The sequence below is a fragment of the Ascaphus truei genome, chromosome 5 (assembly GCF_040206685.1).
Source record: "Ascaphus truei isolate aAscTru1 chromosome 5, aAscTru1.hap1, whole genome shotgun sequence".
In the NCBI taxonomy this organism is placed as follows: Eukaryota; Metazoa; Chordata; class Amphibia; order Anura; family Ascaphidae; genus Ascaphus; species Ascaphus truei.
Window position 1 is genome coordinate 15,411,313 of NC_134487.1, and position 16,671 is coordinate 15,427,983.

General features: G+C 47.7%; 1 protein-coding gene across 2 annotated transcripts in view; it reads right to left on the minus strand.

Annotated features, from left to right (window-relative positions):
- The window catches only part of MKLN1 (muskelin 1), a 100,022-nt gene extending 89,615 nt beyond the window's left edge, over positions 1 to 10,407 (minus strand). For both annotated transcript variants that reach the window (XM_075599372.1, XM_075599371.1), the window contains exon 1: positions 10,281 to 10,407. In XM_075599372.1, the coding sequence (XP_075455487.1) occupies positions 10,281 to 10,360 (80 nt within the window). In that variant the 5' untranslated portion in view covers positions 10,361 to 10,407. The remainder of the gene's footprint in view (positions 1 to 10,280) is intronic.
- Between the last annotated feature and the right edge of the window lie 6,264 nt (positions 10,408 to 16,671).

Sequence of the window (16,671 nt, forward strand, 5' to 3'; positions counted from 1 at the left end):
TTACACAAAGTTCCCAATTGTTCTTCGGATACCATTTTGGTGCCATGTAACATTAGGAGAGACTGCGCAGTTAAAAAGAAAGCTGCACAACAAATGTTTTGCAATCTTACCTCAATAACTGCTACAAAATATGCAAGACCTTATTAGTAATGTGAAGCAAGATATTGGCACTCAGCATCATTTCATTTTCACACTTTGCTCGCTCGTCTTGAACCAAGAAGTAAAACAGGGGAGAGGGGGGGAAAAAAAGGTCTTTCTGGCGTTTGACCTCATACGGTTACAGGTAGGACAGGTCCTGAACTACTTAGGCCGCGCGGGTGTCACCGCGCACACTACTGCAGCCCCAGCGATGAGTGCACTACTGGACTGCAGGGGATTGGGGAGGCGATAGGGGGCGTGGGGAACGCATCACTAAGCTGGTTCGCCCTCATTGGCTGAACCAGCTCACATGATGCTGGTGTCACGTGACGGCAGCCCGAAATCACAAATTTACTTGGTCGGGCCAAAATCTAGCAGCGTCGACGCTCTACAGCGCCGCTAGGGTCAACGGGCACTTGAGGAACTAAAATAGGAAATCAGGTAAGAGTCTCGGAAGTGCGCACGCACATAGCAACTCCGCCACCATGAACGCGGCCTTTGGTTCACAAAAAGGCCACAGGCATATACTGTAGTTCTTCTGTTAGGGTCAATGTGGGAGAAACCAAGAGTAATAAGAAATGCTCATGACAATGTGACCTTGAAAACCAAAAACATCTGGGCCAATTTATTCTACATAATCCACTGGGACGCCAACCATTTTCAGCTGAAAACTTGTGGGCTGCTTATCACTTATATACACAATAATGATCCCCAAAGGGTTACAAAAAGGTCCCTAATTACTGTACTCACTCGGGTAAAGGAACAAGGAATAAGGACTATATCTGTCTCAGGATACTAATATCTCTGATATGACGTCAGAAATGGCCATATAGCCAAGTGGTCTGTTACTCAGAGGACATCATTGAGATGACGAATAAAGAAAATAATACAGTTTCATTCACAAATTAGTCACAAAAGTATATTACAGGCATACCCCGCATTAACGTACGCAATGGGACCGGAGCATGTATGTAAAGCGAAAATGTACTTAAAGTGAAGCACGACCTTTCCCCACTTATCGATGCATGTACAGTACTGCAATCGTCATATACGTGCATAACTGATGTAAATAACGCATTTGTATTGGGCTCTATAGTCTCCCCGCTTGCGCACAGCTTCGGTACAGGTAGGGAGTTGGTATTGCTGTTCAGGACGTGCTGACAGGCGCATGCGTGAGCTGCCATTTGCCTATTGAGCGAGATGTACTTACTCGCGAGTGTACTTAAAGTGAGTGTCCTTAAACTGGGGTATGCCTGTATATATAGTGAAAATGGTTTCACATACCCAATGGTGAAGTATCGAAACGGCTCAGAAATAAAGGCTATTGGGCTCCACAGATTCAATTGTCATGAGTTGGCTATAACAAGATATACACACAGATATAGCATATACATATAGCAGGCAAAGCGGGGACCAGAAAGAAAACTTCTCAGGCACTTTTGCTTCCCGGTTGTTCCCCTATTCTCTCCCCCTCCCACCAGGAAGATCTATCATACCGAGATACTCATGGGCTAAATATACCTGGGGTTATTCCCACCCTCCTTTGTGATACAGCAGATGGATAGTGGTCATCAATGTGGAGACAGACACTTTGCTATTAGACTGATTTTGAAACTTACATTTAGCATTTCGAATGCCTCTATAGCAGTCCACATGTGCAGTCCGTGATATAACAAGAGATTATACCTACTTAGGCAGTACGTATAGCGCCCGCGACGGGCGACGTCGCCCAAAAACAAATACGTTGCCGCCGCCGTGTGCGCTTATAGTAAGCGCGACGGCGACAATGCGACTGAGCGACATTGCGTCGCCAAATTTGGAAGCTGGCAATATTTGATTTTTCAAGGGCCATTGCCTCATGTGACAGCCCCTGAACCAATCAAATGCCAGAAAGCCCGCGACGCCGCAAAGCAAAATATAACTTTCGCTAGCGGCGACGGGTGACGCACTATATGCGCGGCCTTAGATATGTGTATAAGCATCCGGACCTGATAGCTCCGCTATGAATATGACTTCCGTTCAGTCGTGATTCATGTCTCAAGTAGCCCATACAGCATTTGGCTATGATCTCTATTTAATAACTAGACAGATTATCTTGAGAGATGGAGATATAGATATATTTTTTACAATTGAATGTGTAGAGCACAATAGCATTTATTTCTGAGCCGATTCGATACCTCACCATTGGGGGGGTGAAACCATTTTTCGCTGTATATATTATACTTGTGACTAATTTAATAAAATGTTATTTTCTTAATTATTCATCTCAATGATGTCCTCTGAGTAGCGGACCACTTGGCTATATGGTCATTTACAACCGTCACATCAGAGATATTAGTATCCTGAAACAGATATAGTCCTTATTCCTTTCCGTGAGTGCAGTAATTAGGGAACTTTGTGACCTTTTGGGGATCATTATTGTGTATATGTCATTGTTTTCACTATATGCACCTCTTCGTGATCATTTGACATATTGTTTATATATTATAAAATATTAACGCCGAGCGGTATGGTTACCTTGTAGAGTGCTTATTTATCCCTCAATTATCATATACAAAAGATAACCAAAGTCACATCTACTGCAAAACAGTCATTAAACCCAGCAAATCACTGGACATAGAGAGAAAAAGTGTTATAGCATCAACATTCCTGATCTCAAATGGGACCTCTACATATATGAAATATTGCATCAACGTGGCATCTTTCTGTGACAACCTGTTTTTAATTACTGTATATTAAACAACTGGCCTTTGCGCTTTTGTTTTCTGGAGTACCCCAAGGCTGTATCCAGGGTGAGAGCGCACTTGAGCGCTGTGCAATCATATGTCAATATGATCATCTATAGCTCACGCGGGCCCGTGAGCGTTAGGCCTCGGGCATGGTGCCTCGGGCCGCGCTGATCCGCGCTCCTGCTCTGCCTCGCCTGCTCAAGCTGGGGCTTTTTTGCGTCCTGGCAGGCGAGGCAGTGAGCGCGCTTTGGGGACGGGGCGAAGGCATGGCGGGAGGTGACGGAGGCGGAGCAGAGGCGGGGCTAGTCCCTCGTTCCCATTGGATGGTTGCGGTCATGTGACCGCTCCTCCACGCCGAAATTCAAACTTGCCTGTCTCCTGAAAATTTCTGAGCCTCCGCACGCGGAAGTGGCTGCAAAAGCCGCGCTGATGACAGATGCAGGGGGTAAGTGCATCTGCTCAGCGCGGCTCAGCACGGCCTGCTGTACCATGTCCCAGGCCTTAGATGGAGCTGCTTGAGGAGACAAATTATTTTGTATTTGCCGCGCGATGGCTGGGTCACATGAGCTGTTCGCCCAATAAGGGCGAACCAGCTCCTTGACGTCACAGCCATGCCCCCAAAAATGCCGCCACGCCCCCCACCAGCACATTTTTTACATGCCAGGAATCGCCCCTGCTGCAAGCGAGCGTCGCTCTGTCACGCGCACGAGCGCCGTCAGCATGGACGTGGCCTTACTATTCAACTACGGCCACAAGCAGGTCCTCTGTGAGAGAGAAGCTAAACGAAGCTGGAAACTGATCATGACTGGGCAGCAGTAGCAGGCGATAACCATAAGGTTAAACTGATCGCTTACACGAGCAGGGCCCTCATTACCTTTTGTAACCGTTTGTGCGTGTCCATATATTTGTATGCAACCATTTATGTCATTATACAATCTCTGCACCCCAGTGTAACGCGTGGCGGTTTATGTTGGCGCTTTCCGACGATGATAATACAGTACTAATATAAATAAATGCAGACTAAAAGGTTAGCAAGTCAACACTGGATGAAAGAAAGCTTCATTAGAATGCACGTGCATTTTTATGGCATGGAACCAATTAGTAATTTTACAAAGTTCCTAGAATGGCACGATATGGAGGGAGAGGGGAGAACGAGTTGTTTTGTGGTGAAAGCACATAGTGATAAAGGAAAGAACAGCGGGTCCTAAATACATCACCGGCTTGTTGACCTAAATCAGTGGTTTTCCGCTCACTCCCGCGCGTACCACATTTTATCAAGAAATAAGCACATTGTTTAAATGAAATAATGTATTGCTTAGTGCAGGGGTGCTCAACGCCAGTCTTCAAGACCCCCCCAACAGGTCAGGTTTTCAGGATATCTCTGCTTCAGCACAGGTGGCTCAAACAGTGGCTCAGTCAAAGACTGAGCCTCTGATTGAGCTACCTGTATTGAAGCAGGGATATCCATTAAAACCTGGCCTGTTGGAGGGGGTGAGGGGAGCTTGAGGAGTGGAGTTGAGCACCCCTGATTTTAGACAAGACAACTGGTTTGGTAAAAACCCCTCCGAGTGAAAAAACAGAAACCGCTCTCTACAATAAGCAGACTCTGCAGTCTCGACCCTGAAGGGCGACATGCACCAGGAACTAAAACAAACATACATGTAAAGAGTGCTGCTCCACTGATAAACAAATAAACTTCTCGTCTGGTCTGTTTGCAGGGTCTGTGCAAAGCTTGGTGTCTATTTACTTTCAGATGCACCCCGGGTTCATCTAACTCCTGTTCTTTCAGACAAGGTCATGTCTGGGGTCACTGCCAGGAGTGTGTTAATGGGATGACATTGAAAAGCCAAGAGAGAGTCACACAGCTGTGTTTCACTGGGGACCAATCAGTCACAAAATAATCTGCAAGTCCGTTCGTTGAGCCAAAACAAAAATATAACATTGTGGTTATTTCATTTACATTGTATGGGAGGGTTTCCATCTTCCTAATGTTTGAATTTTCTGTCACTTTTTTGTGGACGTGTTTTACATCCGTTACTGCCGTACATTACTGAAAAGCATTGATTAGTGATGCGTGGCAGAACCACTGGCAGAGAAGAGGTTTAGTGAAGAATATATGATCGGGACGATATAAAACAAAAATATTAACATAGCTGCCTACATTTCAGAAACGCGAAGTAACTGTACATCCAAACGCGCGCTTGCAGCCAGCTCCGGGGTGGAACTCCGGCAGGAAAACTCGGAATACAAGTTTGAATGTTCTCTGCCGCTTTCACATTAAAAACATTGAGCATGTCTGCAGGAAACACACAACACCCGCGAGCTCAGAACCCAAGCCCCCACACCATATATATGTGTGTCAACAGGAGCACTACTGGGATTGTGACCTCGGGTACATAAAAGAAAAAGCCTCAGTGCTACATCCAATATGACAAATGACATGGTCAAATACTTATCTGTTTTTCTTTTTATAAAGATGTCTGCAGGAAGCCTCCATGTAAATATACATAAGTTTTCTAATATCAGCAACCCATGCACATAGGTTCATGTAATTGTTATTGAGCCAGCTCAGGTTTTTGTTTTTTAAATAACTACCTATTATAGGGTAACTGGCCTAAATTGTACTAGTACTGTACGTGAAAATGTCCTGATTTATCACTCCCAACCTAATAGAAGTGTTCTAGGTGTATAATGGATCAGTTTGTGTGTGACATTTCATTCTTCATAACAGGTTTTTGTGAAATCCTCAGGCAAAAGGTAACTTTCTTCTTTTTTTTTTTACCGGAGATTTAACAGAAATTCTCAGGAACACACAAAAAGCAACCAGTACAAACGACTGACACGCAGATTACCTGAACCTTTTTGTCTGCCATTTCACCGTTTCAGCGTAAAATATACAATACGTGTTTGTTTAACCCTGCGGTTTCCAACCTTTTTTTGGTTGAGGAACCCCAACCATGGGGCCTATGCAGAGAGCAGCGAATTTTAAAAATGGCGAATTTAGTAAAAAGTACCTTTTTTGGAGAGTTTTATTCTCCATATGCAGAAAAGTGCGAATTCTGCTATGTTTAACATGGATGCGTGTGGCGAGTTTAAATTGGCGAGATGCGCGCTTCAGAAACGTGTAAAAACAAATTCGCGCCTTTTTTTTCCCATTGCAATGGCCGCGAGCGGCAGCTTCTTGCCAATTTTTTCTGGCGAGGCAAAAAGGAGACAATCGCGCCATTTTATTGGCGCGAACAGCCGCTAGATGCCGTTCGCGGCTCTCTGCATTAGGATATTTTTAAAACTGGCGAGATTGAGGTTCTCGCCAGCCGCGAGGCGAGTTTTACAAATAGAAAAGAAAAATTGGCGCGTTTTTCGGAACTCGCCATTTTCTGCTGTTTTCTGCGCGATTTTCTCCAAAAAATGGCGAATTTCGAAAATTCGCTGCTCTCTGCATAGGCCCCCATGTCTAATAGCAACTGTGAGATCAAATGCATTGCAAATTCTTCTGTATTTGATACAATTTTCAAATGACCATAAAATTGCAGGGAACCCTTTAGGGATGCCCAGGGGAACCCAATGGTTCCTAGTAACCCTGGTTTAACCAATATCAATTATTTCTATATAGTGCCAACCACATAGGCAAAGCTTTTTAATAGAAATATACAGACACTTTAAAATACAGGGAATTATAATATAAAATCAGGGTGTTAAACATGAACAAGAAGCATAAGGAAAAGGAGGATGCTTGCCATTAGCATCATCTAATACACAATACAGCATGACATACAAAAGGCCAATTGATGAGGTACACAAATACGTCAGACCCTTCAGAAAGGTTAAATAGATACAGGGGGTTAAAAAGTCCTCTATGTACACTTTCAGTAGGGGCATTGATAGATGGAGATACATCTCTATCACCCTCTCTACATCTATATAATGTTGTGCGTACTATGTGCAGAGATTTGAAAAGCCCTTAAGTGCATTTAAAATAAGTGAAAATAAACGGAACACTTCGATATCGTGGCGATGTTAATCCAATGACTCCGTCCCCCCAAGAAGCTTGATCAGGGTCCCCATCTTCTGCAACATCTACTATTCAATCTTTTCTCTGCAGCTAGAAGTCCAATGCACGACCTCGCTCTCATCTCGAGTATTGCAACCCACAACTAACTGATCGCCCAGCGGCACAACTTTCTCCCATGCAAGCTATCCAAAATAATCACAGCTACCATTCAATCATCTCCCCTTCTACATCAAACCCTGCTCCTATCATCTTAGAGTTTGTAGTTGGGAAACCCCTGTGTCAGCTTAATATCACCATGTTATCATCTATATAGTATAGTTTCACTTTTCAGTGATGCCACCTTAATTTATTTATTGCACTTAAGGGTTACAGAGCAAGATTCCCAGGTATTTATCGAAATATACTTATTTGGGGTACTTTAAATCTGTCCTTGCGTGGACCATAAATCATACACATCCATATGGATTCATATAACAGCAGCCAGTACAGAGGGTGTCAGAGTTTCATGCCTTATTAGGCTGCGCTTATAGTGACAGCGACACGACGTCGTGTCAAAACAAATGCATTGTCGCCGTCGCTTATAGTGGACGCGACGGAGCGACTGCGCTACCAAAATTCTGGTAGTCAGTCAAATTTGATTTTTGGAGAGACAGTCTCCACATGTGACTGGCTGTACGCCAAATCAGGGAGCTTCTCCGCCTGTCCATCTTCCCCCTTGCAGACGTCACTGGCCTCGTAGCCAGCGACGTCTCCAAACTACAACTTTCGCAACTGCATCGGTCGCGCTGCCGGCTGTGTAAGCGCAGCCAATATCACATACATAGTAGAGAAGTTAAGGAGCTGTGATGTTGATATCACAAGGAATGCGTTAATACACCCAGGTGGATGCACTTCACACTACCAATGTAGAAACGCGTAATTGATATGAAATTGGAGAAAAATGAACTGCGCAAAAATTAGCAATATTCTAGGTAGGATTATAAACAGACAAAGACATTAACTCTCCCTGCAGCTAGTAAACTCTCTCATCCGGAGAGAAGATAACTGTAGACAAGAACAAAACTGAAGCGCATGGGAGAGATAGAAACAAAACAGTGTGGTCTGTTTTTAAAGGAGAAGTCCTGCTACGATAACTGCACTTACAGAATAGATGTCAAAATGTAAGCAATGACCACTTGAGTCTAGATAATTGCATTTCCATGCCTTATTAATATCACATACATAGTAGAGAAGTTAAGGACCAGCGATGTTGATATCACAGGGATTGTGTTAATACACTCAGGTGAATGCACATCACACTACCAATGTAGAAACATGTGCAATTGATATGAAACAGCAAGTTGGGAATATACAGAGGGTTAGTGTCAAACAGCATTGATATACAATACGTCAGGTAGAGGCTGCTATAGATATCAGAGCAATAAGTAGAGAAGTGATCACAATCAGTAGATTACAGCTGGAAAGAGCATACACTACTTCTTACATAGAGTGAAAAGCATACAGAGGCCTGTATTATTACTGTTACATTAGAGGTAGCAGCACTATAGAAGTATAGTTATGTGATACCAGCAGATACAGACAGTATTGGTCTAAGTGAACAGATGTATACAGATGTGCAGTCTCATGTTAACACCATAACACTAAATGAAGGCACAGTAGCCCATGTTACTGATTCACTCCGACAGGTAACGGTTTATACATGTGCTACTAATATAATAGGGCAAGTAGCCGTATATAGTGATGCTACCGATATCATATGGAGGGTAGCAGTATATAGGAATGCTGGTAAGAGCCAGTAGCAATGTAAATACATTTGTAGATAACAGTATAGAGAGTCCTCGCAGATATTAGAAGGTTGCAAGCAGTATACAGAGAATGGGTAAGAGTATATAGATAGGCTAGTAATACAATATATAAATAATAGGGCAAACAGTATATAGAGAGGCTAACATTAGAACAGATAGCAGTATATAGAAAAGCTACTGGTAGGTGTGTGGGTGTGTCTAGAAAAAGGCTCCTTTGAGAGCCCAAACGTTGACATTGGTAATAAACTTTCTGCATTGTTGCACAAGTCCTGGTCTGCCTGCCAACATTGAATAAGTATATAGAAAGAATGTATAATAAGACAGGTACCAGTATATAGACTTGATATGAAGGAGCAGTATAAATATTGTATTTGTATAATCAGTCAGGTACCAGTATATCAAGAGGCTTAATATAATGGAGCATGTACCAGTATAGAGAGATGCTGTTGATATAATAGGGCAGACAGCCTTACATTACAGATACAGGTCTGCATGGCAGTATAAATTTATCTAGCCATTTTAGGACACAATAGACCATTGTAGGTAGCATACAGAAATGGCACTATATAGACAGATAAATATACAATATATAGTGATGTAGGTAACAGTATACAAATGCTGTACCAGGTATATACAGATGCAGCATACATATGTCGGTAGCAGCATACAGTATATAGATGGACCAGTATATACTGATGCAATACTCTGTATACAGCTGCAGGTAGCAGTAAACATATACAGGTAGCAGAATACAGCTGTAGATGTGCTGCAGGTAACAGGAAACATATGCAGGTAGCAGAATACAGCTGTAGATATGCTGCAGGTAACAGGAAACATATGCAGGTAGCAGAATACAGCTGTAGATGTATCGGTATATACAGCTGCAGGTACAGTAGCAATACACAGGATATTGATGCAAGTAGCAGTATACAACATATATATTTATCAGATTATACAGTATACACAGGTACCTGCATACACCATACAGATATATTGGTATATACATATTGCACCGCATAACGAGGGGTGGTGGTGCTTCTATAACGCTGCAGTATACACAATATAACTGTATTTATCAGAGTAAGCAGGCTGCATTACATAGATGCAGGTAGAGGTATATAGAGGCAGGTAGCGGTACAGAGGGTTGCTGGTGCTGCTATAACTCTGCAGTATTAATCAGAGTAAGCAGGCTGCAGCACACAGGGCCGCAGGGTGGTATATAAATGCAGATAGCGGTATATAGATGCAGGTAGCGGTACAGAGGGGGGGGGGTGCTGCTATAACTGTATGAATCAGAGTAAGCGGGCTGCAGTATATAGATGTAGATAGCGGTACAGAGGGGTGGTGGTGCTACTATAAACACTGCAGTATTAGCAGGCTGCAAGACACAGGGCCGCAGAGCGGTATATAGATGCAGGTAGCGGCATATAGATGCAGGTAGCGGTATAAAGGTACAGCCTGCGGTATATAGATGCAGGTAGCGGTACAGAGGGGGGGGGGGGCGGTGCTGCTGTAGCACTGCAGTATATAGACGCAGGTAGCGGTATATAGACAGAGCCGCAGAGCGGTATACCCGGGGTGCTCCCCGGTACTCACTCGGGCAGGTAGGTAGAGGAGAAGGAGCTGCACTTGTGCACGGTGTAGGACAGCGCCCTGGTCGCCGCCGCCGCCGCCATCTTGTCAGCAGGAAGACGGAGGGTGGGGGCGGGGACAAGAGGGGGCACGGGGCGGGGCTTGCATGACGTCAGCACAAAGGCGTCGGGGTTGACGTCACCTCGGAGAGGTGTTTTCCTGTGCAGCTCCGTCTAGCCACGCCCACAAGCTGCTGGAGTGGCAAGATCCCCTCGGGCCACGCCCAGCACATCTCTTTAGTGACGCGAGTAGGCCACGCCCACCACCGCAGATCAGAGGACGGCTGGGAGTGGAACTGTCTCAGGGATCACGTGACATGACTGTGGAGCTGTCTCAGGGATCACGTGACATGTGACTGTCACTGGTTTGAACCCCCTATGTAAATCAGCATTAGAGGTTAAGCCCTTTGAGGCAGGGCCTTGTAACATCCTCTGTATAACAATGATGTATATACATTAGTAATGTGTTATTTAATGTCCCAAACATTCATAGACCCACTACTTAGGGTTGCCAGATGTCTGATATTAAAGCAGTCAGTCCAAGCTGCCATTTCCCCCCTTTAATATATATGTAAGTGCCCTTTTCCCCAGCCCCTGAGAGATGTGTGGCTATGGTGTGTGTGGTATGATGCAATACCTGTGGCTCACAGGAAACCTGAGCCTCCGCTGCTGGAACCTGAGGTATACCTGAGTTGGTGCTCGGTAGCGCCTCCACCTGTACAGGATTCTTCTGTGTAAAATTACCCCGTTACAGGAACCTCATGCAATAAAACACTTGTATAAGTGTAGCCCTGCTTCCTATCGGACACAGGCCACTACCATATGCTGTATAACCTGTAGGATCACAGGGCCTAAGCCTCTGCCACAGAGAGCCTGGGGTGCTCACAATACTTATGACTTGGTGCAGCGCCTCCACCTGCGACAGCTTCCGCCCTAGGGGAAGTGGGTCTTCGCAGGAACTTATGTACATGAACACACACACAGCGATATACCTTAACCAATATACGTTTACTTGCAGCAACCAACAGCTTAATTAACAGGTGTCCCTCCCTAGAGGAGACACTACTACCAGCGTCCGCTGAACGCTCACTCTCCCTTTCCCTTCACTGGGTGATCCCACCCCGTGTCAAGTTCCCACGCGGAATACGTTCCCCCACCCTAGGGTGACCACCCGTCCCCCTTTTGCCGGGACAGTCCCAGTTTTTCGAGAGCTGTCCCGGTTTCCGGTGTGTCCCGGAAATGTCCCGGTTTTTCCTCCATGTGTCCCCGTTCTCTTTTAGCATCGCCGGCGGTGCGCGAGTAATTAGCTGCGGTGCGCTGTGCGCGAGTAATTAGCTGCGGTGCGCGAGTCTGCGGCGGCGCGGAGGAGGAGACTGCAGCAGCCCGGCTGGTAAGTATTTTTTTTTTAATGCCCCCCCCGGCAGTTTCCTACCTTGTTGGCCAATCCCCTGCGTCCCGGCATTAAGCTCCGCCCCCCGGCATCATCCTTCACCAAGGCCCGGCATGTGGAATGGATGGAAGGGTGCCGTGGGGGGGGGCAGGGCCAGCGTGCCTGGGGGCGGGGCTTCCGCTTCCTGCAGCAGAGCACACGTGGTGTGTGTCTCTGCCCGCGGCTCCTGGCTCTTCTGCGCGGTGTCTCCCCCCCTCTGCCCGCCCGGGGGGATAGGAGGTGGGTTTTTGATCCTTTGCCACCTGTCCTGGCGCTCTCTTCCCCTACGGTCCCCTTGGTTCAGGAGATGGGCGCGGGGGCTGGCAGTGGTGGCTGCGCGGTGTCCCCCCATTCTGCCCCGGGAACCCGGGGCTGCCCGCCGGGGGAGGGGGGGCGACAGTTTGTACCTTTGCGTCCCGGTGCTCCTATCCACCCCCTCTTAGTGCAGGAGATGGGCTGCCTCTGTCTGTACTCCAGTGTGTGTACCAGTGTGTGTGTACCAGTGTGTGTGTGTGTGTGTGTGTGTGTGTGTGTGTCTGTGTGTGTGTGTGTGTGTGTGTGTGTGTGTACCAGTGTCTGTGTGTGTGTACCAGTGTCTGTGTGTGTGCACCAGTGTGTGTGTACCAGTGTGTGTGTGTACCAGTGTGTGTGTGTACCAGTGTGTGTGTGTGTGTGTGTGTACCAGTGTGTGTGTGTACCAGTGTGTGTGTGTACCAGTGTGTGTGTACCAGTGTGTGTACCAGTGTGTGTGTGTGTGTGTGCGTGTACCAGTGTGTGTGTGTGTGTGTGTGTGTGTGTGTGTGTGTGTGTGTGTGTGTGTGTGTGTGTGTGTGTGTGTGTGTGTGTGTGTGTGTGTGTGTGTGTGTGTGTGTGTGTGTGTGTGTGTGTGTGTTTGTGTGTGTTTACCAGTGTCTGTGTGTGTGTACCAGTGTATGTGTGTGTGTGTGTACCAGTGTCTGTGTGTGTGTACCAGTGTCTGTGTGTGTGTACCAGTGACCAGTGTCTGTGTGTGTGTACCAGTGTGTGTGTGTGTGTGTGTGTACCAGTGTGTGTGTGTGTGTGTGTGTGTGTGTGTGTGTGTGTGTACCAGTGTGTGTGTACCAGTGTGTGTGTGTGTGTGTGTGTGTACCAGTGTGTGTGTACCAGTGTGTGTGTGTGTGTACCAGTGTGTGTGTGTGTACCAGTGTGTGTGTGTGTGTGTGTACGTGTGTGTGTGTGTACGTGTGTGTGTGTGTGTGTGTGTGTGTGTGTGTGTGTGTGTGTACCAGTGTGTGTACCAGTGTGTGTACCAGTGTGTGTACCAGTGTGTGTACCAGTGTGTGTACCAGTGTGTGTGTGTACCAGTGTGTGTGTGTGTACCAGTGTGTGTGTACCAGTGTGTGTGTCTCCCTCACTCCCTCCCCCTCTCTCTCCCCCCCTCTCTCTCTCTCCCTCCCCCTCTCTCTCTCCCTCCCCCTCTCTCTCTCCCTCCCCCTCTCTCTCCCTCCCCCTCTATCTCTCTCCCTCCCCCTCTCTCCCTCCCCCTCTCTCTCTCACCCTCTCTCTCTCACCCTCTCTCTGTCACCCTCTCTCTCTCTGTCACCCTCTCTCTCTCTCTGTCACCCTCTCATTCTCTCTGTCACCCTCCCTCTCTCTCTGTCACCCTCCCTCTCTCTCTGTCACCCTCCCTCTCTCTCTGTCACCCTCCCTCTCTCTCTGTCGCCCTCCCTCTCTCTCTGTCGCCCTCTCTCTCTCTCTGTCGCCCTCTCTCTCTCTGTCGCCCTCTCTCTCTCTGACACCCTCTCTCTCTCTGACGCTCTCTCTCTCTCTCTGACGCCCTCTCTCTCTCTCTGACGCCCTCTCTCTCTGACGCCCTCTCTCTCTCTGACGCCCTCTCTCTCTCTGACGCCCTCTCTCTCTCACACCCTCTCTCTCTCTCACCCTCTCTCTCTCTCAATCTCTCACCGTCTCTCTCTCACTCTCTCTCACCCTCTCTGTCTCTCTCACCCTCTCTGTCTCTCTCACCCTCTCTGTCTCTCTCTACCTCTCTGTCTCTCTCTACCTCTCTGTCTCTCTCTACCTCTCTGTCTCTCTCACCCTCTCTGTGTCTCTCTCACCCTCTCTCTGTCTCTCTGTCTCTCTCTCTCTCTGTCTCTCTCTCTGTCTCTCTCACCCTCTCTCTCTCTGTCTCTCTCACCCTCCCTGTCTTATCTTAACTGCCATATACCTACACCGAAGTAACCTACCCTTCTTTCTTCCAGATCTGACTCAAGTTTCACACGGGAGACCTCGGAAGACAGGTAGGGAACACCTCCCCTCCAGTATAGTACCTTGAGGGACTGAGTATCTGGTAAGATCCCAGGCGGGATTGCTGCTTTAGAAATTGTGAAGAGAGGGCATCCTGACACTGGTTAAGGGGTTCAGAATCATTCACATCTAGGTTTTTTTTGTTCGATTAGTGAGGTCAACACACACACACACACACACACACACACACACACCACACACACACACAACTATGTAACAAGGACTAATGGTAGTAAGTATAAGTGTACTACAATAAATAAACTGTTATGTAAAAAAAAAAATGTCCCGGTTTTTCATTTTCAAAATCCGGTCACCCTACCCCACCCCCAAGTGAGTCAGTGGATGTATGTGTGTGACTGCGCAGCCACCGTGTCCCGGAGTGAAAATGGTACCGTTGGTGCACTTGGAGTTTACCTGCCGGGCACTCCTGTACCCGGTTCTGCAACTATCTTCACAAAGGATCGGCGTGGGAGTAGATGACGTCACCCGTGAGTGTCCGGGGCAATCCCACCCAGACACGCTGCGGCTTAGTGGCGGGGCCTGGTCCCAGGCCTCCCGCTGATGTAGAACTGTCCCGATAGCGATCGTATCACAGAAGGGGATCCGGAACCTGACTATGGCCAGTCCCTAGCTCCGCTGCACTCTACTGGGGCACAGGGCCTAACTGGGTCTGGGGCATGCGGCCTAGGTAGGGGCGGCCTGCCTCCCTACACCGGAGCTCCTTCTCCTTCCTCCACCAGCTAGCTCTGACTCCTCTTGTGCCCCATCACTTCCTTTTCCTCCCTATTCTCGTACCTGATTGGTTCTGTCGTGTCACAGGGGACCGCGGGGGCTGCTGGGACCCGTTGTCCCTTAACTCCCCTCCTCCCCGAGCTCTCCTCCTTCGCGGGCTTTGTAACCTGCTCTGCGCAAGCGTAACCTCCTGCCAGACTAGGTCTGTGCCGGCGACACCCTAAACATGGCGGCTCCCTAAACGTGGAACCTCCGTTATTGGAGCATTCCCTAGGTGCGACATATCCCACCCCACACAACAATTGGGGGAGAAAACGGGGTCCCGGCTACATCCTCCCCCCTGTGGATTCCAATGACCCCGCTTGGACAATACCTTTAAACTGGTACAACGTTTATATAATGAAAAATTGCATAACAACGACATTTCTCTCTTCTAAATCAGATTGTACATTTCGCTAAACATCACAATCACTGATTTCACGCAGCTGTGGGCCCACTGCTGAGCCTCATAGTGGGGTGCCCTAAACTGATCATAGGCCATCCTCATGGGAGGTTGCCCGTTCCTTTGGCTTCGCCTTAACTGTTGCTCGGTCACTCCCTGGGGAGAGTGACTATCTTGGTCTTGAATTTCGAGTTCTTCCCTTGAGGGGGTTACAGTCTCTAAATTATCCTGACTTGGTACAAAACACGGGCTCAGTGGGTCTAGTGATGACTTTTCCGGAGCCACCCCCTGGGGTGAATGCTCCCTGCGCCCTTTACCCGTAGCTCCGCCGGGAGATGCGCTCTGTTGAGGGCCCCTTTGAGAGGTTCCCTCTTGTGGATCTTCCTGAAAGGTTGAGTTCCCTAGCGTGTCGTCTACCAATGTCCCCTCCCCATCCAACGAGGATGCAGGCCACTCCAAATCCCCCTCCTCCACTCGGGGAATAGGGAGCAAATGATTTCGGTGCCATGTCTTCACCCGACCTTCCGAGTCCTTAATGCGGTAGACCGGAAGGCCGGGCATTTGTGAGGCTACCTCGTACACTCCCTCCCTCCATCGGTCAGCCAATTTATGTTTTCCCGGCACTCCCAGGTTACGGAGGAGTACTGCGTCGCCTGGTTTAATGTCTCTGTGTTTAACTTTATGATCGTATCGCCGTTTATTCCCGGCGTTCAGTTTTTCGGTAGATTTCTCAGCTTGCATATAGGCCCGTTGCAGATTCTCTTGCAACCGCTGTACATATCGGAAATGAGTAGTATTATGCACCCCATCGGCGGAGACTCTCAACCTTATATCCACCGGCAGTCGTGCTTCTCGCCCAAACATGAGGACGTACGGGGAGAATCCCATGGAGTCATGTCGTGTGCAATTGTAGGCATTCACTAGCGTTTCCACGTGTCGACTCCATTCAGTCTTTGCGACCCCCGTTAATGTGCCTAGCATGTCCAGCAACGTATGGTTGAACCGTTCCGGCAATGCATCCCCTTCGGGGTGGTAGGGGATAGTTCGGGACTTAGCGATGTGCAAGATTTTCAGCAGTTCTTTTATTAAGTTGCTTTCAAAGTCTCTTCCTTGATCGGAATGAAGTCGTTGGGGAAGCCCGTAATGCATAAAGTACTTTTCCCAGAGCACCTTGGCCACCGTGATGGCTTTTTGATCTTTGGTCGGGAAGGCATGGGCGTAGCGGGTGTAATGATCCGTGATAACCAGCACATTGCCTATGCCGCGGCTGTTGGTTCAATGCATAGGAAGTCCATACACACTAAGTCCATAGGCCCGGTGCTTTTTAAGTGGCCCATTGGGGCGGCCCGGGTGGGCAATGTCTTCCGCTGAATACACCGCACACACCGTCGACAGTGATGCTCTACTGCTTCTCTCATTTTGGGCCAGAAAAATCGATCTCTCACTAGGCCGAAAGTCTTGTCAACC